General features: G+C 33.8%; 1 protein-coding gene across 1 annotated transcript in view; it reads right to left on the bottom strand.

Annotated features, from left to right (window-relative positions):
• Positions 1-683: 683 nt before the first annotated feature.
• Positions 684-23,733, bottom strand: part of RTTN (rotatin) — a 251,719-nt gene continuing 228,669 nt past the window's right edge. The window contains 8 exon segments of the mRNA XM_043993343.1: positions 684-1,096; positions 2,091-2,120; positions 2,123-2,159; positions 7,114-7,217; positions 10,732-10,999; positions 12,848-13,050; positions 19,063-19,189; positions 22,857-22,934. Of these exon segments, the coding sequence (XP_043849278.1) occupies positions 951-1,096; positions 2,091-2,120; positions 2,123-2,159; positions 7,114-7,217; positions 10,732-10,999; positions 12,848-13,050; positions 19,063-19,189; positions 22,857-22,934 (993 nt within the window). The 3' untranslated portion in view covers positions 684-950.

Below are 23,733 nucleotides of genomic sequence, written 5' to 3'. Positions count from 1 at the left end.
AATTCAGACCCTTACCACCACAGTCTTATGGATTGATTATTCATTAGCTATATTAAACTACATGAAACATTTTCTATGGTTTTTCATTTCCAAGCCTTTGTCCACAGAATTTGCTTTAGCTTTAACACCCTGCTTCCCACCACTATCTTTTCCTTTTGAAATTCTATTCATCCTTCAAGGTTCAACTCAAATGCTAACTCCTCCATAAAGCTTCCCTAAACTACCCAATCAGAAGATCTATTTCTTCACTGAACTCTTATACAGTATATCTCTCATATTAAACATACCTATGTGAGCATAACACCCCCTACCTTGTATTATCATAATACATATCCTGCATGTATGTATGTATACATACATGCACATATATCTAATTTTCACCACTAGATTATAAATTCCTAATGTGTAGGAACAACTACTCCCTCAGTACCTAGGTAAGTGACTTGTACAAAGTAGGTGCTCCATAAATGTTTGTTGAATTAAAAAATAATTATTTTCTTAAGGCCAGGTATAGGATCTAAGTTGCCATGAATAAAATACATATAAAATTTTTACCTTGAATTGACAGATAAGTTATATGTTGTATGACTGATATTAAATCAAGGAGATTAGACCACAAGTGAGGAATCTAACAAAAGTTTGAGACAAGTACATTTTTACTTCAATTGGTTTAGTGTTTTCTAAATATTTTATTTTGATAAATAGGTAATAAATATGATTTTCATATAGCAATTTTATATAAAAAGTAAAAAATATTCCAGTTTTTTTCCATGTTTTTTATTTTCTATCATCTTGTCAGACGCTATTTGTGGTCCCATCATATTGTAGTAGAGTTTTGACTATCATCAGTTCTAATTCCTGTATGGCATAAAAGCATTAGTACCTTCCAAAAGGTTTATTATGTTTTGGATAAAATATATACACGAACCTGAAAAGTGCAGTTATCTCCCTCAACCAAGCTTTCCTAACCATGTAAGTATCAGAACCAAAATGAAGGAGAGCAGGTTATTCACGTGTAGAGAAGGAGGGTGTACCAGGTTCTCGAGACATCTTAAATAATAGACATTTAATGAGTTTGCATCAGGGTCTGAAATAGCTATAAGAGACAAATGAGAGAAAACAAATCTGTTGAAATTAATACTATACATGAAACTTTTAAAATATCACCTAACAGCTATTTTGAATTCAAAATAAGATAGCAATAAAGGGAATAAATGTTTTACCTATAAATTCTATAATATGTATTTATACATATATTCCTCAATTTTATTTCTATTGAAAACTCGGTGAAGGTTTTTGTACACCTTGCCTACTTAGGAACATGGAACAAAACAACTAACTACCCTGCTTGAACAGTTCACAAATTATAATCTCAAATGCATACATTCATCCAAAAACACTCTCTTCAATATTATGGTATTCTACGTTTTTAACCAGCTCTTGAATTAATGTCATAGGTAACATGAATGATGCTTTTGAGTTAAACTATGAAGAAACCAATAAATAGTCAGAAGATTCCTTAGGGTTCTAGAAAAGGTAAATTTGGGATCCATGCCTTAGCACAGAAAGCTAAGCTAATGATGTTTAGAAATAATTTACAATTAGAGAAAAATTTTTTTAAAAAGACAAAGTCATGGTAAGCCCCTATCTCATAGCATGATCACACTGACAAGATGACATATGAGATCATGAGTAATGATCTTTTTTTTTTTGGTCATATTAATTTAACAAACTGTTGTCAGATGCAAGCTTACTGTTCAAGGTAGATCTTAATTGGGCAGTAGTTCTTATCACACAAAAACATCTTAGCACATTGGCAAAAGAAAGAGAGTAAGGAAAAATTGACAAAGATTCATAGCCAAATTTTAAGAAATGAAGACATTGTAAACATTTGCCAGCAGATTTTATTGTCAAAGGCTTAATTTTTAAAAGGATGGACAACCAATAAATATCTGCACATTTGCAAAACATCATTTTAGCAAATTGACATTTTGCTGTGCCCTGCACTAAGGCCTATTTATTCAGAGGTCAGCATTGATGGTTACCATGTTTCAAGCTACAGCTAGAAATTTTCTAAGAAAGAAACTTACTTTTTTTTGCTGAAGCATAAGCGTTATCCACTTTCTTATTATTGATGGAGTCTTCAAAGTTGCTTTTGCCTGTAAAAAATACAGAGAGTACTCCAATAACTACATTTATTCCCACATTATAAGGCTCAAAGTGTGATGGGATACCTTCTGTCAAGTTATGTTATCAAATAAGAAACAGTATAATGATGCGACTAGAGATTTATACACCATTATATACTAAGATATCATATTCTCTTGCCCACTCTTCACTTCCCCTCTCTATATCATCTCATTCCTACATTTCAAACCCGGTACATAAGTCACTTAATATAGCAAAAATAAGTTGATGGTGATTTCAGAATAGTAGCAAAATCACCAGGAAGGTATATAATAATCATTCTGTTTCATAATCAGTAGGTTTTAAAAATTATATTTTTAAGAGATGTTATGTGTGTACATACATAGAGAGTGTAAAATTATCCTAAGCCTGCATATTTCAGCATTTTATAGCAGACCTATAGGAAAATATATAAAAGTCTGCAAATAGAATTATACAAGATGAAAATCTAGACCACAAAGCCAAAAGGGTTATGGCTTAAAGAATATAGGTCAAGGCAAGGTTAAAGAAGTACAAGGCTGTGGGTCAAAACAATCTATAATCTACCTCATGCCACAGTGAAATATTACAAAGATAAAATTAATATGGAGTAAGACTCTAGATATTGGATGGCCCTTGGCTGAATCTATCAGTATAAAGGTGGACCACTACCACACTCATTTGTGAGGGAAGAAGAGTTTTAAGTGACTCACAGACTTGAAAAGTCTGTGCTCATATCGTTTTAGAGTTTGTGATACATAAGGAGAAGAGAGAGGGTCTGGAAACAGTTTGAAGTACACCCTTGATTTTTAGAATAGAACTCAAAGAATTAAAACTCCTATAGGTTAAATTTATGGGGGAAATTGTCTCAAGAAGGATAAAATGCTATCAAATGCAATATTCATATGACAAAAATGCTGATAAGGAAAAATTCCTCAAGAAAATGATGTGCCTCTAAAGCTAATTCAATAATCAACAAAACATGTAGAGGATGGACATGAAGGAAGATAACTGATAAAGAATACAAAGAGGGATATGTTACTGTAAGAATTATGTCAGAAAAGCTGAAGAACAGAAAAAACTAATGTCTGCTACAAAGACAGAAAGACAAAAAGGGGTAGTTAGTTAGTTCCACAAGCCATAGAGGTCTCAGAGTAGAAAGCTATGCTTGGGGGATGAAGATCAAAAAGAGAAAAGGATCATGGTCTAGGTAGAACTAGTTGATGTGATAAGATGCAAAGGCACTGGGGAAGATATTCGAAATGTGAGAGGAGCCACAGCACCATAGAGAAGCAAATGTGAACCTAATTTATGAAAAATAAAAGTGATCATTTTTTCAAAATCTCAACTAGTGTGCTTCACTTTACTTCCTGGAAAAATTCCAGAGTGTTTTGTTAAATAACAGTTGATAAACATTTACAAAAAGAAACAATAATTGTGAAGAACCAAGATGCATTCATTCTGACCCCTGCCTCCCCCAATCTGCCCTCCTTTTTATCAGCCTTCCTCCCTTTTCTTTACCCTTTTCTCCCTTGCTTCTGTCCTGCCTTCTATCAGTGCTCCTTTACCCTTTTACTTCCCTAAAGAATAAGCCAAATTTCTTTATCCAAATGAGTTTATATTTTATTCCCTTTGAACCAAATCTGATAAGAGTTTGGTTCAAAGGGAATAAAATATAAACTCATTTGGATAAAGAAATTTGGTAGGTTGAAACAATGTTCACCACCTCCCTTCTTTTCCTCTATTGTAATAGGTTTTTTGTACTTAATATGATGTAATTAACCCCATTCCACCTCCCCTTTCCTCTTCTCCCCATATATTCCTTTTTTTCCACCCCTTAATTTTCTTTATATCATCACATCAAAGACAATTTATATTTATATCCTCCATGTATACTCTTTCCGTCTGCCCAAATAGAGATACAGCTCTCAAGAGTTATAAGTATCATCTTCCTGGGTAGGGATGTAAACAGTTTAACCTTATTGAATAACTTTTATTTTCCCCTGTTTACCTTTTTAAACTTCTCTTGAGTCTTGTATGTTAAGATCAAATTTTCTATTCAATTCTGGTCTTTTCATCAGGAAACGCTGAAAGCCCTATTTCATTGAATGTCCATCTTTTTGCCTAAAAGAGAATGCTCAGTTTTGCTGGGTAGTTGATTCTTGGTTGCAATCCAAGCTCCTGTGCCTTCTGGAATATCATATTCCAAACCTTGCAATCCTTTAATGTTGAAGCTGCCAGGTCCTGAGCAATCCTGACTGTGGCTCCATGATATTTAACTTGCTTCTTTCTGTCTGCTTGGAGTATTTTCTCCTTCACCTGATACTTCTGGAATTTGGCTACAATATTCCTCGGAGTTTTCCTTTTGGGGTCTCTTTCAGGTGGTGATTGGTGGATTCTTTCAATGACGATTTTATCCTCTGATTCTATAAGGCCAGTTGCCCTTGATAATTTCCTAGAATATGGTGTCTAGACTTAAATTGTCTCTCCTGGATCTATTTTCTAAGTAAGTTGTCTTTCCAATGAGGTATTTCACATTTTCTTCTATTTTTTCATTCTTTTTATTCTGTTTGACTGATTCCTGGGTTCTCATGGAGTCATTAGCTTCCATCTGTCCAATTCGAATATTTAAGGCAGTTTTCTTCAGTAAGCTTTTGTACCTTCTTTTCCATTTGGCCAAATGAATTTTTTAAGGAATTGCTTTCTTGGAAAAAAAAAAGGAATTGCTTTCTTCAGTCAATCTTTGTGATTCCTTTTCCAATCTGTTGATTCTTTTTTCATCATTTTCTTGTGTTGATTTCATTTCTCTCACATGTAGGCAATTTGAGAGTATTGTCCTCATCTGAGTTTGTATTTAGTTCTTCCCTATCGACACAGAAACTCTCAATGGTAAGAGTCCTCTTCTGTTTCTTACTCATATTGTAGCTTATTTTTTTAAAGTTGAGGTCTGCTGCTGGGGCACAAGGATCACTGAAAAGGGTCACTGTTTCAAGCTTCTTGTGCTGGGGGATAGGGGCTGTGTCATTGACTTTCTACTCTGAGACCTCTATGGCTTGTGGATTCCTCACCATCCTGGGTTTGCTCCCTGTGCTTGTTCCAGGCGCTGGGATAGCCAGGCCCAGTCTCACCTGTCCTGTGGGTGGCCCTCTAGCTGGCAGCCTGCCCTCTCAGCTGGTGCTGGCAGATATCACAACTGCCTCACTGTGCCACTGGCTTGCTGAGCCAGGATCAAGGGGCCTCAGTTGCTCTGCTGTGGCCAATAGCTTCCTGCTGACTTGCTCAGATCCTCTCATGCTGTGCTGCACTGAGCTGCACTGTGCTCTCCTTTTATCCAAGTGAGACCAACCTTTCCTGAAGTCTTCTAAATTATCTCAAGTTGGAAGATTGTGTCTCTCTGTCTTTTTGTAGGTTCTATAGTTTCAGATTATGTTTAGAGGCTTGATTCTTTTTAAGGGAACCACAGAAGAGCTCAGGCAACTTGGTGACTTCTCTCTGCCATCTTGGCTCCTCCTCCAAGATGCATTCATTAATAACAAGTCATGTAAACTAATTTTATTTTCATTTCTGACTACATCGATTAACACAGGCTGGTAAATCAGAGGAATGAAAAAGATACAGCAAACATAAATTTCACTGAAGCATTTGGCAAAGTTTTTCTGGATACTTTATGTGGGGATGTTGAAGAAATGTGAGCATGGACTAGTTTCAAAGAGTGGTCACTGATTACAAACTTTACCCTTTAATTTGATAAACATGCCATATATGACTTTATTCAAGTTATTCATAAGGTACTTCAGTATCCCAAGCATGCAACACAGAGTTTGACACATATTAGACATTTAAATGCCTGGAGTTATGAGATGGGATAAGAACAGAATCATATGGATGGTAATAATAACAAACAATAAATGTTTATTGACTGATTGATTTCTGAGGTCCCTTCAAATATAAGATTCAATAATTCTACAAAAATGCATAATGATTGTCTATTTTATCTGCCTGCTTCCTTTAAATAGAATCTTTAACTCCCTTTAGTAACTCCTAAGTGAATACCATCCATATAATTCTGTTATTATCTCACCTGGCCTGTATAAATACATTCCATCTCCCAATTCCAGGCATTTTAACTGGCTGCCCCCCAATGCATGGAATATTTTCTCTTCACCTTCTGGCTTACCTAGTTTCATTCAAGGATCAGCTAAAATCTCACCTTCTCTAGGAAGTCTTTCCCAATCCTTAATTCTAGTGCCTTCCCACTGTTAATTACTTTGTATATAGCTTTATATAGTTTGCTTTGTATATATTTGTTTGCATGTTGTCTCTCCCATTATATTATAAGCTCCTTGAGGGCAGGGGTTATCTGTTTGCCTCTTTGTATCCCTAGAGCTGAACACAGTATCTGGCACATAGTAAGTGATTAATAAATGCTTATTGATCGACTATAATGAAAGACCAAATTTAAAGAAAGGAAGGAATGAGAAGTGCCCACTCATTTCAGGCATCCAGTACCATAAAAATGGAGAATTGTATTCATTATTAAATTCAGATATGAAACCTAATATTGCCCCATATTGAGTCAACTTCTACTACTATGCTATTTTTTTAGATATATTTTATACTCTCAAGTAGCTTTTAGAAAAATATAATTAGTGTGAGTTCTTTGTAAATAGTTGTCACCTTAATGTTTGTGGAATTGTATAGTATTGTAAGAGTATTGCCTATAATTTACACTATTTAATGAAACATTTTTCTAGAATAAAACCCTTATTAAATGATCAAACTTTATTGATTTCATTTGCTGTGTTTGTGGTTTTTATTAGTTATATGAATGCAAACAAATGATATAACTAACTTATTTCCAGGTCTTTAGTAATTCTGGATGCATTTTAGAAGCTTTGACTTCCTAATTCCCCCATACCCTGGTTAAATAATGTCAAAAATACTGACCTTGTGATTATTGTACATGAGAGCCCAAAGTGCAGCTGCTCCAATTCTCTGAACATTTCGATTGTCACTTTCCAGACAAGTAGATAGCAATGAAATAACTTTATCTAAAGAAAAAATAAGATCTTGTTACTAAAAGCACTTCATGTACATCCCATTTTGTCTTTTCTGTGATTTTGGGTTATATTATGATTAATACAAAAATAGTATTATTAAAATATGTAACAATAACACAACCTGGCCTATTGAAATAAACTTCAAGAAAAATTTAGTTCCCTTTCTAGGCAAAAGAGCAGTAAAGAGCACATTTTCACATTCAAATGACTTTTTCAGTACCATAGCATCTCATCATAGCAATCATAGTTTCTTCCTTTTATTAATACTAATACTAACAACAATAATGATAGCTTCAAGGTTTACAAAGTGCTTTGCATGTATTATCCCATTTGATAATGACTTGCTCAATAAAGGTATACTTGGTTTAATGGAAACCTGTTATACAGAAATGAGCAGAGATGGTAAGTTATGATAATGATCCCTTTTGACTATATTTAAAGCCTGCTATGCAGAAAAAATAAACTATCCCTCAATATTACTAAATACTACTAATAAACAAGCACAAATAAATCAAAGCCTGGGCTATTAAGTAAGATTACAATTAAGAGATATTAAACATGATAAACATTTTACTAAAGTCAGAGGTTTGATAAAGCAATATTTATCTTATGACAGAGATAAAAATTAAGTTTAAAGAAGCAAGCAACATAAAAGTACTTTACCATGTTCCAAATGCTATTTCAATTAGAATAATATTTTAAATGTATTATAATAGTTATACTTTGTGACTAACTTCTTCCATTGTCATTAGTTTTGTTGAGAAGTATTTTTATTATTTTATATTTTGTTGTTTAGTCATTTCACTCATATCTGACTCTTTGTGACCCCATTTGTGGTTTTCTTGGCAAAGAGACTAGCGTGTTTGGCATTTCCTTCCCCATCTTATTTTACACATGAGGAAACTGAGGCAAATAGGGTTGTGATTTGTCCAAATCTTGTCACACATCTAGTAAGTACCTGACACCAGATTTGAATTCAGGAAGATGAGTCTTCCTGATTCCAGGCCTGGCACTCTATCCCCTGAGCCATATTAGCCACCTTTATTTCCTATTTGTGATTTTAAAAGGTTTGTAACATCCTTTGATAAATTTCTGATTTTATCAGCATTAAGTAGGTATTTTCACCACTAACTTACAACCTATTTTACATTGCATTTTATGCCAGTACTCAGCAGAGTGTTGATGAATTTTAAAGTGTAAATTTTTATTAACTATTGGGGAAAACATTTTTCCACTATGTCACTTTTAAGGTTTTTTCTTCTAAAGTCAATGAGTAAATAGGATCCTACTCAGAAGAACTGGATTTATGGTCACTTTGTTTTAGAAACACATCTATTCTGTAAAGTGAAATATACTTGTACACTTGTACTCTAATGGATTCATACTGAAAATGAGCATGGTGTGGTCATTTTTTCCTACTTTCAATCCATGTAGAATACTGAACACTTCATCTGCATTTTTCTTAATCTTTTAAGTGGCTATTGCTCTGTGTGTGTGTGTGTGTGTGTGTGTGTGTGTTAAAAAAATACAAACTAAAAAAATTCAGGTTTTATGCATAACACATTGAGAAAAAAAGTATGGCATATATGTGATCCTCAAAAGGTAATTTCATTAAAGCACTCCTACACTGTTGTTGGGAAGGATACTGTTAGAAATTATTCATGTACTAACAAAAGAAATCTCTAAATATTTAAAAAACAAGATAACTAAAACAGAAAAATTTAATTACTAGCTCACTCAATTCCCTTTCCAGAAACCTCCCCTTAAACTATTACTATAGTCTTGAGTTTTTAAAATGGTTGTAGTTTTTAAAATTCTCCTTAGGAGATGTTTCCAATATATTCCACGACGGTTATAATTGCCCTGATTTTTTCTTCTGGTTCTATTTTCCATACCAAACTCAAATTTCGTCATAATCAACCTTAGATTATCTAACCCAGGGCTCTCCAATCAGAAGATGATTTGCTCTACTGGAAGATATAGATTACTTGGCAAATCGTCAAAGAGATTGTTTCAGCCATACTCCCTCTCTGAAGTTTGCCATGGCCCCACTGAAGAGGAGTTATATTTCTGAAATCCTAGCTTCTTCTCTCCACCCAACCCTAGTGACCTCCAGGCTTCATGGAAATGAAAAACAGCCTCTCTTCAGAAAAAGCAAGTGCAAGAGAAGTAGCATCACTATGATAACAGAATAATACACAATGGGGTAATCTTGTTGCTTTTCTAGCTGCTATAACACTATCTAAATCCTACAGATTAAAGAGATTAAAAAGTAGGAAAACAAAAAAGTCATCCCAAAAAAAGTCTATGAAGAGTATTTTCCATAGCTCCTTCAACATATGACTTCGTTTTATTTATCAAAACAATGAAGTTTCTGGAAAGGTAAAGATATTTCAAAAAAGGCAGTAAATAGCTTCAGTAGAGAAAGTCCCCCACCCCCTCCAAAAAGCCATAACTATATAATGAATGTGAGTCCCAGGAGAAGATAGTTTTTTGGAGACATGTAGATGAACAAAAGGGGAAGTATATGACAAGGAAATAAAAAAACAGTAGTATAGCCCAACAAGTATGGTAAGCAGAGGAGGTGATCAAGGGACCAGTGAGCTTCTTTTGTGAAAGCTCAAAGGGATTTATAATAATTTATACTAGTATAATCAAGATTTTAAAATAGTCTGAGATAGCTGAAGTTAAATTTTTTCCATAAATTTTCCTTTCTGGATAATAATCTACTACCAAGTGCTACTCTAATGTCTTATAATGAAATGGTGATGACTGGATTCCTGGAGGCTAGAGCAGGGAGCTCAATTCTGGCTTATCTCATCAAGCTAGAGAAGTCTGAAGTATGGGTCTGGAATCAGACAGTCATTTGAGGACCAGCCTAAATTTGAATAAGCTCATCACCAGAAAGTTGACCATCATGTCATGATGGTTTGTTTGTTTTTGTTTTTGGAACAACTCATGAAACTTTATTAAGGTGTGATTAGAAACTGCATTGTTAGGAATATGCGCACTGGTGAAATCATGAATCCTTTGTGTTGAAGTATGATTAAAACGTCTCATACAGATATGCACATGGTGGAACATGAAACAGAATCTCAATGACATTATCTACTATATTCGTGTTACATTTTAACTTGTATTTTAGTTATTTTTCTTATTTTCATTCACTGGATTGCAAGAGTCTGAAGTCAGGAGTTATATTTTATTTCATCTTTATAACCCCAGTCCTTAGTACAAAGCATTGCAGATAGTAGCCTTAGATAATGTTTGTTGAGTTGAATAAATGAATTAAAAGAAATAAAAAGTAGAAAAAATATTTTGAGACATACCTTTCCCATCCCCCTATACTTCACACTTGCCAAGGAAAGCACATTTCTCTACTAGCTTCAGATGATGTTATAAAATTCTCTATAAACATCTAACCAATACACAGGTCATTTTAACTGATGATCATATATTTAACATTATCCATGTGACATATACACATACTTACTTGAATACCTACCATGAGCTAGTATCTTGGGTTTGTTTGTAGGACTAAAGCAAATATTATGAAGAATAAGAAGAGGTAAATGGGGACTGCTTTTGTGTTTATATTTGCTCATCTCAACAAGTAAATCTGAACAGCCACTGAGTTTCAGGATCATTTGTTGCCCATCTTCGTCAGAGGAAATATTCAAAAGGAACTTCAACCAAAGAATGGCAAGATCAGGAAGACGTTTATTTTCTCCTTTTGGCAACGTCAGAGATAAAAAGTTCTGTAAGAAGTTACTCTGGGGGAAGATAGAGAGAATATTATTTTCTTCTTAAGACTTAACATTTTCCTGATTATCTCACTAGTCCCATGATAGCTAATTAGCTAGTCTTCTTATATTCTATTCCCCAGTATTATTTTCCCCTTTCCACTAATATCCTCCAAGAAACAAATCTGCAATATTTCCAGGTAGAAACTACAAAAGAAAGTAAAGAAAACTTTTAAAATCTTACTTTTTACTAATTCTTTCCTTAATGAGGGATGGGGTGAAAAAAGTCTCAGTTACTCGAGACTGATTTTTCCATTTGTGATGGGTGGTTTTAGGCCTCTTGATTGTTCTTCATTTAACTATTTTCTGACTATTTGGCTACTCACTAAAAATTATACCATGGAGAGGAAAAGGAAATAAAAATTCAAATCAGATATCTTGGTTATTTATTAGCTATTCTGGTTTGGCCTGGGAGCAGTCTAATCCATTTACCTACAGATGTACTGCAAAGGTAATCTGTGAATATAATATATCCATTCTATTTCTATTTCCTATCAGAAATCAATTAATAAAATATGCATTTGTTAAATATCTACTATGTGCAAGGCATTGAAGATACCAGTACAAAAGTGAAACAATCACTTCCCTCAAATAGCTTGCAATCTTATGGGCTTGGGGAATATAATATTTTCATGGATTGTGAAAGGCTTTAAACATCAAACAGAGGAATTTTTATTTTATCTTAAGGGGAATGAGAAGTCATTGAAACTACTTGAATAGAAGAACAACATAGTCATATGTATGCTTTGAGAATATCAATTTGGCATGGTTGGAAGAGGAACTGGAGAGGGAAATGGGTCACACATAATTTACAATTGAATAGTTTTTCCTATCATTCTTAGATTGCTAAAAGTATTTAGTCTTCATTATCTAAGAAGGCAAACAAATCCTCTTCTCTTGCTTCTCCTTTAATGATAATAATAAGGTAAACTTAATACCATGGAGCTTTTGTGTTTGGTCTTAGTTATACATATGAAAGAAAAGTAACAAAAGTTGTTTTATAATTACAAATGACAATAATTTGCCCATAAAAATAGACATTATAAAAAAACCTAAGGATCAATTTTCAAAATCAGAACTCTAACACTGCCTGAAATTATATTGTTCTAAATATTTCATTAAAGTGGTCAAAGCTTTGAATGCAAAGCAGAGCCTAGGATAATATTGTACCAATTTACAGTCTGAAAACTGGTCCATTTGTGCTTTAGTGCATCATGCAACAGTACATTTGTTCAATGTTATCAATTCACAAACTAAATAAAGCCAAAATCAACAAGAAGTCAGAATATTGGCAATATGGCCCCAGAGAGCAGATTGAGGAACCTGCTACATTAAAAAGAGGGGGTGATAAATGGCTTTAAAAGGGAGTGGTGAGGAATCCTTTGTTTTCATAAAGCAGTTTGTCAATCTAAACTTAAATAATTGTTGCTACTTGGTGTAGCTAACAGTTCTAAGATAGTGTGTATTACTTTTGTGATCTTGAAATAATATAAGAAACTTGTCTCGGAGCTTGACTTTTCAAAGTACAGAATAATCACTTACCTCATAGCAAAAAAAAAAAAGTATGAAATAAAAAAGAATGTTGATTTCCATATACTAGTTCCCAATAATTTCTATATGCCAACTAGCTTTAAAGAAAGTGCACCTCATTCATTTTATGAATTTCTAAAAATAGTATCTTAAAATCATAATTAAATTTTCATGTGTTCGGGAATTTGAGATTTGTGTGATTAGGTACTCAAAGTACCTAATCTTTTGCCACAAACTAGATCATTGGATATTTTTATTTATGATGCATAGTAGAGTTTAAGTGCTTACCTTTTGAATAACTCCTTTACAGTCATGAGATAAGGCAACATTTGCAAGGAGTGTAAAAGCCAACTGCTGAATTGTGGGATTCTCGGAAGTCATATGGGAAACCCATTTTAAGATACAAAGCAACAAAGAGTTACTTGGTATTCCTCTATATGTAGGCTGACCAGGATACTGTACACAACTTGCCCCACAAAGAGAACTGCAACCTTAAAGAATGACAATTTATTACAATTATTCATAGTTTTACAATCTAGTTATAAACTACAGTCCATGAACCAAAAACAATAAGCAGCAAATTAACAGTATGCTTGTATGCATACTTTTGTTTGGGGCCTATGGATTATCAAACTGTCTTCATTAGTGGTTCTACCAGATTCTAATCTATATCTACTAAATAGAAATCCCTTTCCCCTGCTTTTTCTCCCTCACCTGTATCCAGCTCAACTCTATTCTCCAGGTTTACTTTGCCCCTCCTATCCCTCTATCAAACACCATCCTAATCAGCAGAACCCGATACAGACTGAAAAAACTCCCCTAGAAGCTTCATCTCTTCCATCAATTCTCCTTATATTTTCTTGTTTAACTAAAATTTGACTTAATCCATAATATGCCTTTCCCATGAAATTTTTGGTGGAGACTATGATTTCCTTTATATTTGCCCTTATGAACTAGGAGAAAGAACAACTTTCTCTTTGACCATATGCTTAAAGGCAGGTAAATGGCACAGTAGATAGAGTTTTGGCCTGGAGTTAGGAAGACCTGAGTTCAAATTCAGTCTCATAAGCATACTAGCTGTGTGACCCTGGACAAACCACTCAACCCTGTTTGCTTCAGTTTCCTCATCTATAAAATGAGCTAGAGAAGAAAATGGCAAACCATTCCAATATCTCTACCAAGAAAACTTCAATGGAATCATGAAGAGTTAGACATGACTGAAATGACAGAATAACAACTATGTGCTTATACCACTGCCCTATCAGGAACTTTGTGATATATTGATTCTGTCATTAATTAACTTCACATAATCAACAATTCTGTTAACTATATCATTGATGGCTTTATCTAAGTCATTAGTAAAAATGTCATACTGAGTTGGGCACATACCATTTAGTGTACTTCCCTGGAAAAAATACTGAACTTATGTCAGTCAACAAACATGTTATTGCTTCCTATATTCTAGGCACTGTGAAATCCTAAGGATACAAATAAAGTTTTAGCTTTCAAGGAGCTATCATTCTAATGGAGAAAAGAATATGATAACTAGGTACATAAAAGAAAAGTACAGAATATGGAAAGTAACCTCAGAGAGGAAGTCACCAGCAACTAGTGGGACCAATGAAAGCTTCTTTCAAAAGATAGGCTTTTAGGGGGCAGCTAGATGGCGTAGTGGATAGAGCACCGACCCTGAAGTCAGGAGGACCTGAGTTCAAATCTGGCCTCAGACACTTGACACTTACTAGCTGTGTGACCCTTGACAAGTCACTTAACCCCCATTGCCCCACAACCCCCCCCCAAAAAACAAACAAACAAACAAACAAAAAGATAGGCTTTTAACTGGGTCTCAAAGGAAGCCAGAGAATTGAGAGAGATATTTGAGGAAGAACATTCTGGGGAATAGTCAGTAGAAAGGTATGGAATTGGGAGAGGGAGCATCAAGCACAAAGAAAAGGATGGAGACCAATGTAACTATACCAGAATGTGTAAAGAGGAATAAAGTATTAGGAGCCTGCAACCAGGAGGAGAGGCCACAAGATTATGGAATACTTTAAATGCCATCTGACACTGGAGATAATGGAGCACCAGTGGAGCTTGTTGAGTAGAGGACAAGGGTGACATGGCCAGATCTATTTTTTAGAAAAATACCATTTGACAGCTGAGTGAAGAATGGCTTAGAGAGTAGAGACTGGAGGCAAGAAGACCACAGGTAGCTATGTGAGTGGAGAAAAGATGTTGTGCTAATACAAGCACAGTATTTGGCAATAAATTGGATGTGTGGTATGAGTGGGAATAACAACAACTGCAATGCAGCAAATTTAGGTAAATACAATGCCTATAACAGTAAAAGAACATTCATTTGAAAAGTGGAGGTGGTGGTAGATCAGGGGAAGATAATGAATTCTGTTTGTCACATGTTTTGTTTGAAATGCCTCCAAGACATCTAGTTCTAAAAGGCAATTGGCCATGTAGAATTGGAGCTCTGTACACTGACTAGAGCTACATATGGACATCTGAGAATCATCTGCACAGGGATGATAATTGAATCCATAGGATTCATGATGATATCAACAAGTGAGAGTCACTAGTGGTTAAGTTGGTGACTAGATGTCACTAGATATTGATATTCCCTCAGTCACTTTCCATTCAGTATTATTAAGTATGAAGATTTTTCCATGCTTTTAATATATTCTTTGGATGTCTTGTAAAATGATCCCTCACTACTTTCATAATTTTGTTTTCTCTAGCACAGGCCTCCCTTCTTATAAATTTGGTTTCTTTCAGTTGCTTTCACCATCTTTATTCTCATCGGTGCCATTTCTATCTTTTATAAGCAAACCTTGAGCCCAAGTATGGTCTTTAATGTTCTCAATAGTTAAGAAAAAAAAGCTATAAAATTTTTTTGTGATCTTTTTTCACTTTTCATATTTTGTAAGACTAGATGGTATAGTGCATAGAGTGCTAGGCATGAAGTCAAGAATACTAGAGTTCAAATCTGGCCTTAAACATGTATTAGCTATGTGATCCTGGGAAATTTATGTGTATGTGTATATATATGTATGTGTATGTGTGTATATGTATATATACATATATATGTATATTTTTTCTCCCAATTACATATTAAAACCATTTTTTTTTTAAAGTTTTGAGTTTCAAACTTTATCCCTCCTTACCTCTCACCCTCCATCCTTCCCAATTCCCTTCCCTGACATGGTAAGCAATCAGATATAGGTTATACATGTGCAATCATGTAAAACATTTATACTGGGCAATTTATTTAACCTGTTTACCTCAGTTTCCTCAACTATAAAATGAGGATTATAAAAGCACCTTCCTCACAGGGTTGCTGTGAGGATTAAATGACCTATTTTTAAAGTACTTAGCACAGTACTGGAACATAGTGTAATATAAATACTTATTCCCTTCCCCTTCCTCTTTCAGTTTTATCCCTAAAAGCCCTTTAGGTAACATTTTTATACAAGTCTCTTACCAAGTTTCCTTGAAACTGATTTTATCTCCCACTGCTTCCCTCTTCAGCAAGAAAATATTGCCCAGAATCTATCATCATTCTTCATAAGACATTTTTCAAATGAGTTTATATTCCAAATCATTGTTGTTCTTAGCTGTCATAGCTCTCCATTTGAAAAGTAAATAAAATATATGCTGACTAAGACACTTTGGGGGCTCTTTTTTGCCTCCTTGTTATGTCAATTGATTTACATAAGCTAAATTGCTTTAGGGAATCATGAGTCTGTACCTATTTCCCTTTTTTTTCCTGTCCATATACCATTATTATTAAAAACTTGTTTTAAAAGGTCAGCAGGGAGTCTTTTAATTACATACCATATCATTTTCTTATTTATGTTCTTTCTCCATGATTTGAACTAATATTAATTTTTCCTTCAATAAGTCAGTGGGGTGCCAGTACATCCAAGGTTTATAATAAGGACAAAGTAAGATAATATTTGTAAAGTGTTTTGCCAACCTTAAAGTATTATATAAATGTGAACTAATTATTAAAATATATAATCCATAATGTAATTATATTCTATGATAAGAGCAGTACATTGGATTGCTAGCTTACAACTTTTACCATTGTACTTCAAGAAGCATGTGTGTAGGCACCAACATAAAGCAGCAGGTTGGAAGTATCTGAGAACAAATCAGATTAGACTCATGATACTTTGGGAAAATATCCAACCCTTTCTTTTTCAAAAGTGGAGTTGGCCATTCTCCAATTGCTAAGTGGTCAAAGAACATGAACAAGTAGTTTTCAAAAAAGAAAAAAGAAAAGAAATAATAGCTATCAAAAGTCACATGAAAAAATAATCTAAATCACTATTGTGTCAATGAATGGCAGTTTGACTCATCCTAGGGTAATGTACTTTGGTGGGGGGCAATGTAGGTTAAGTGACTCGCTCAGGGTCACATAGCTAGTGTCAAGTGTCTGAGGCCAGATTTGAACTCAGGTCCTCCTGAATCCAGGACTGGCGCTTTATCCACTGCATCACCTAGCTGCCCTCTCTAAATCACTATTGATTAGAGAAATGCAAATTAAAACACCTTTGAGGTATCATCTCACACCTTTCAAACTGCTTAATATGACAGAAAAGGAAAATAACAAATGGAAAAACTGGGACACTAATACTCTGTTGGTAGAGTTGTACTTATTAGCTGTATGACCCTGGGCAAATCACTTAACCCCAATTGCTTTAAACATCTGGAGCCATCTCCAGTTGTCCTGACATATATCTTGCCACTGGACCCAGATGGCTGTGAAGGAGAGAGTGAGGTTGGTGACCTTACACAGCCCTCCCTCACTTAAATCTAACTCAGTGCAAGTCATGACATCACCCTCATTACATGGTCCTCTTCAAGTATGAAGGACAAACAACAACAAACAAGTCTAACCATTCTAGAGAACAATTTGGAACTGTGCCCAAAGGGTTATAAAACTGTAATACCACTATTAGGTCCATATCCCAAAGAGATCAAAGAAAAGAAAAAAGGATCTCTTTGTACAAAAATATTCATTACAGCTTTTTTTGTGGTAACTAAGAATTAGAAATTGATGGGCTGCCTATAAATTGGGGAATGGCTGAACAAGTTGTGGTATATGATTGTATCACAATACTATTGTGCTAGGATGGTTTTAGAAAAACCTGGGAAGACATATGAATTGATGCTAAGTAAATTGAGCAGAACTAGGAGAACATTGTACACAGCAACACCAATATGGTACGGATGATCAATTGTAAAAGACTTAGTTACTCTGATTAAGAAAATGATTCAAGATAATTCCAAAGAACCCATGATGAAAAATGCTATCCATTTCTAGAGAGAACTGATGAACAATGTAGACTAAAGTATACATTTTAAAAAATTTTCTTTATTCTTCTTTATGTGTGTATGTATTTTGTCAATATGGCTAAAATGGAAATGTTTTGCATGACTTCACATGTACAATTAATATCATATTGGTTGCCTTCTCAAGGATGGGGGAGGAGTGGGAGGGAGAGAATATAGAACTCATTTTTTAAAAAAAATAATGTTAAAAATTTTTACATGGGGGGTGGCTAGGTGGCACAATGGATAAAGCACTGGCCCTGGAGTCAGGAGGACCTGAGTTCAAATCCGGCCTCAGACACTTGACACTTAATAGCTGTGTGACCCTGGGCAAGTCACTTAACCCCCATTGCCCCGCAAAAAAATATATAAATAAATAAAAATAAACATTTGTTAAAAAAAAAAAAATTTTACATGTAACTGGGAAGTACTTTACAAAATAAATTTTTAAAAACTTTTTTTTTTAAGTGAAGAAATTGAAAAAAAAGTCGGGAAGGCACCAGGAAAAGAGAAATTATTCTCACTCAAAAGCAAGACCAATGTGAAATAGGGGGGTGAGACAGGCAATGAGACAGGCAAATTGGACCTTGTATGATGTGATATTTATGTCACTGAATGCATTATTTTCAATAAGAAAAAATACATTTTCTTAGTTATTTATCTTATGATATTTTATAAATTAGTATGTCAGTGAAATTATGTGGGGAATATATATTTGTTATTATAACATATACAGACATATATAAATAAATCTATTATATATGTATGTGTGTATATATATATAGATACAAACACATACGTATTATATGTATGTGTGTATATATTTATGTATGTGCATATATACTATCCTCTCTCCCTCTGACTAGAAGGTAGAACCATGAACTCCAAAGCCTCCATTTAAGGAGGGAGCTAAACTCACACATCTCCCCACCAGGCTTCACTACTTTGGGATTTCTCTAACTTCTCCACCATGACTCCATGCCACCCTGTGTTGGGTCCTTTCCTCTCTCCCCACTTTGCCTTTCAGCCTTTTGTGTGTTGTCGTCTCCCATTCAAAGTAAGTTTCTTGAAGGCAAGACCCATTTTTATCTCTAGTACTTAACAAAGTGACTGAAATACAAGTAGGAGTTTAATAAATGTTTAACAAATGTATTTACCAGCTGGATAATTTGCAGTATAGACACAAAGCAGCTGCAGGGTCACCTTCATCAATGAATCATCCAGCAGTAACCAAGGCCAAAAAGAATGTATGAGAGGAACAAGATGTGCTTGAAGTGCTGTTGCCTTTTGATGAAAATAAAGAATGAGAGAAATTAATATTATACTATTATGTTAATAACTAATTATTAATTTGTGAGTCATCCTTTTCCTCTGATTTTTGTTAAGACTCCATTCTTGAAAAGGTCAGTCAGTCTCTGAGAGGTATAACTGAGTAAGGTAATCTCCCAGCCCCAAGGCATCTGCATCTACCTGGGTAGAGACAAGACAAGAACCCTTATTTTTTGTTTACTCTAGCCTCAGGCCTGGAACATGTTTACTTGTCCTTGATGGCCTCCATTAGAGTTCAGGGCAACCCATCTGATGAAGGAAAAAAGTAGCCTGAGAGGTCAGACAGAAATGGCATCCCCTGCCCAGATTGCAGGAGGCTGCAGAGATTCATGATCAAACCATGTTCTTAGCTGGAGGAGCTGAAGACTTTTAGCCCATCTCCTCATTAATTGTGCACCAATCAGGGTCAAGTTTTGCTTGTCAGAGGAATTTCCTATCAGAAGGAACACACAGACTCTCCCTTGGTGTCTTTGGTTACTGAGAGAAACCACTGACTATCAAGTTATTGATTATGGGCTAGATTAATAAATTGATTATTAATTACCTGGAAACTTTGTCTCTTGGAATTTTCATTTGCCACACTTAGAATAGAAATGTATAGAAGTATAAAATGACTCAGAAAGAAATTATAGAATGAAATAGAATACACGAAAACGAGACATTGAAATAAAATGGAGGAGAAACAACACTGCCACCTTTTTAAAAAAATCCCTTCTTTGGTGAAAATTACCAGTAAGATTTAAGAATCAGTACAGATATTTCAAAGGGATCAATATTTCTCTTCATCAACAGTGTGTATCACATTTAGCTATCATAACATAGAATAGGCTTTTGTCAAGAACTCATTTTTTGAAAGTGATCGTGATTATGTTCTCTTTGGATAAGAATGGATTGACGGAAGTTTCAAAGACATTTAAAGGAAATAAACTATAATCCAGAATACTAGAATAATGATATGTAGTCAACTGTTACTTATTACAAAATGGTCAAGAAGTAGAATATTCTACATAATTACAAATTCCAATTAACATCAAATTACCTTGTATATCAAAAATGGATTTTATTATATTCTAATTATTCAAAAATCCATTAAATACAAATTATACTTTATATAATCTTTTCTTAATGATTCAGAAGCCACTTCAGGATCTTTCAGTGTTTCAGATTTATTATCATGAAAATTAATTACTGTTCACTGTATAATACTTTTCCTCAAAGGGGTATATGTGCATTTTGGTCTAAAATTTTGAAGGTTGTACTAAAATAAACTATTGCCTGATATTAAACAATGTACCAAAATTTTTAAAAGAACACCACAAGTTCCTGTTTATTGATTCAAAACTAAATAAATTCTGAATATTTTTAAGTTACTCAATTTCAGGTATCAGCCTCTTCTAGAAAAATGGGTGACTCCAAATGCCAAAAAATGATGAGAAATTTCATAAAGAATATTCAATTATTAAAAAATTCACTGATAACAGAATTGGAATAAGGTTGCTTTTGTTATGAGAAACAGACTAACCTAATGAATGTAACTGGTAGAGAAAGAGGGATGATCATAATGATGACAACAGTGACAAAAAGGTGCTAGCATAACATATGAAATATGCTGTAATAGGAACTGGAAACTATGCAACTGAAATTAAAAATTAAAAAAAAAAACCCTAAGTACAAATATTGGAAGAGTTTGATTGATTCCCTCACTATTCAGTTGTACCTTAGCATATGCTTCTCTCTCCTAGTATGGGATAGAAATGCATTCTCCTGCCCAACTCCTAATCTCATGAAATTTTTGAAAAAAAAATTTTTAATTAGTTTTATTTAATGTATTAACCCATTTCTGATTTGTTCTTAGCTCCAGCAACTCAGAAAGTCTTTTGATAATTTGACTGACAATGATTCCATATATATTTATATTATATTATGGCTGGTATAATCCAATAGAGGTAGCAACATTAATAATAACTAATCTAGCATTACCACAGTACTCCATGAAGAATACATAGGAACATATTAAAAAACATTAAGGATATTATATTTTACTTATTGATTATAAGTTAAGAATTTTCATACCCAGAACATATTTTATTACTATGCAAACATACTTAAGTAATCAATACATTTATGATAAAACTAATGATATTAGTGTCTTTTACTTCATAGGTAAATATTAGCTGAATGAATAGTTATAGGCAGTAGCTTAAGTAAATAGCGAAAATATTATCAGCTGTCAAGTGGTTTTGAAAACGGGTTGACACACAAGCACATATTTCTGATAAAACCACAGTACAAACTAATGGGATGTGTTACCTCCACCAGTGTTACTGTTTAAGGTACTATAGTAAAAGTCTAAAGATACAAGAATGGAAATAAAAAAGAAATCAGAACATTTCTTGGTTCTTGGAAGTTTCAAGTGTTAGATATTTGATAATAACTTTCAATCTACTTCAGACTTGTCATATACCCTTGAAATAGTTTCCAAGTACATTTTCTGAAAGCCAGCATAATTCAAGCAATCTTGAATGTTTGTTCTTAAACCCAAATTGAACATAATATAATTATATCATGCACTACAATTTCAAATAATGGTATTATCATATTTCCATGACAAAGTTAGAAAGTTTATGCAGTCAAGAAATGTTTTTAATATTATCACTCAAATCACTGTTTTAGCATTTAAATTAGGTATATATATATATATATATATATATATATATATATATTTTTTTTTAAACTGTTCCATTTAAAGTGCTAACCAAATAGAGATAAATGGCCCAAAAATCTAAATAAATTTCACAATTATTTTCTGGTCAAGATAAAAGTATTATTGCCCTATCTTACTGCTATTTTACAGATACTGAAAACAGAAATTGAATCAAGTAGCTAAGGCCTAATAATTAAAATTCAAAAACTCTTGACTTCTACTAGTTAGACTTAAAGACATAATACTTCTCAACAGGCTTTATATATGCTCTTGTATCGTATTTGAGGCGCAGTTATGTGGCACAATGGATAGAATCCTGGGTCTGGAATCAGGAAGACTTTAGTTCAAATTTGACCTCAGACACTTACTATGTGACTCTAGGCAAGTCACTTAACCATTTGCATCAGTTTCCTCATCTGTAAAATGAACTGGAGAAGGAAATGGCAAAACCCTCCAGTATCTTTGCCAAGAAAACCCCAAATGGAGTCACAAAGAGCCAAACACAACTGAAACAGCTAATGACAAATGATATTTGGAACATACTCACTACTCAAAATCCCATCATCATGTTATTATTTAACCTTTTCATTCCATCTTATTAACTGTAAAATTAAAATTCCCAGAAACAAACCAGGGTAATATGCCAAGAAGAAGTAAAAGTCTGCTTCAGCTGTATGATGACAATGTTTAAAGAATTGATATAAACAAGAAAAGTATATAAAACTTTGATGAATGAGAGTATTTCTGATGAGGTAGATTCATTTATTAGTACAAAGTTTATGAATTATTCAATTGTGCTACCTAAAAAACAATAAAATTCAAGGAACTTTTCCCACTAAAATCTTATATCATCCCTTATAATAACAAATTGCTTAGGATTATTACTGCTATCAGAAGTCTGATGGTAGCTTTACTTACTTTATATTCATTATTTTGATAAAGGCAGTTTCTTAGCAACTGCATGGCAAGGTTTAGTTCCTTCCTAAAACCATTTTCCTGTTTAAATAAAAACAAACAAAAAATATTATAAGAACAGAACACATATTTTTTATGTACAGTACACCACTTTGGGCTCATGTTACAACACAGGAAAACTTCAGTCATGCCTGACCACCATAACTTTGGAGATGCTGACAAACTAATCACCTCTGAAAGATGACCATCTCAACAAACTCATTCTCCACAAAAAAACTATTTCTGTTCTATCAAGGACAGAGGAATTTATATATATATATATATATATAGGCTCCATGTTCCATTTCAATAAAGTGATGTAGGTACTATATGGTTTTTAATCACATCAGGTGTTGCCTGACATTTTCAGTGATGAAGTAAGGGGTTTCTACTTCAAAGAGGCACAAGAAGGGGCAGCTAGATGGCGCAGTGGATAGAGCACTGGCCCTGGAGTCAGGAGTACCTGAGTTCAAATCCAGCCTCAGACACTTGATACTTACTAGCTGTGTGACCCTGGGCAAGTCACTTAACCCCAATTGCCTCACTTAAAAAAAAAAAAGAGGCACAAGAAAAAAGAACAAAGACCACCATGACAAATATGTGTGCTATTGTTATAAATTACTTTTTAATTAGTTTTTAATCTCAATTTATAAAAAAATTCAACATAAAAGGGTTTAGTCTAAATGTAGCTTTTTATTACACTAGTCGCTCTAGTATATCACAGGATTAATAATATCTCTCAAAATATTCCAGCTTCCTAAAGTAAAAGTTTGATGAAACAGAATTAGTTTAATTTCCCAAAAATGTGAAATAAATTTTATTCTAGGATGTATAAAAATGT

Source organism: Dromiciops gliroides, chromosome 1, assembly GCF_019393635.1.
Source record: "Dromiciops gliroides isolate mDroGli1 chromosome 1, mDroGli1.pri, whole genome shotgun sequence".
In the NCBI taxonomy this organism is placed as follows: domain Eukaryota; kingdom Metazoa; phylum Chordata; class Mammalia; order Microbiotheria; family Microbiotheriidae; genus Dromiciops; species Dromiciops gliroides.
Note: the sequence above shows the minus strand (reverse complement) of the source record. Positions and strands in the feature narration are given on the sequence as shown.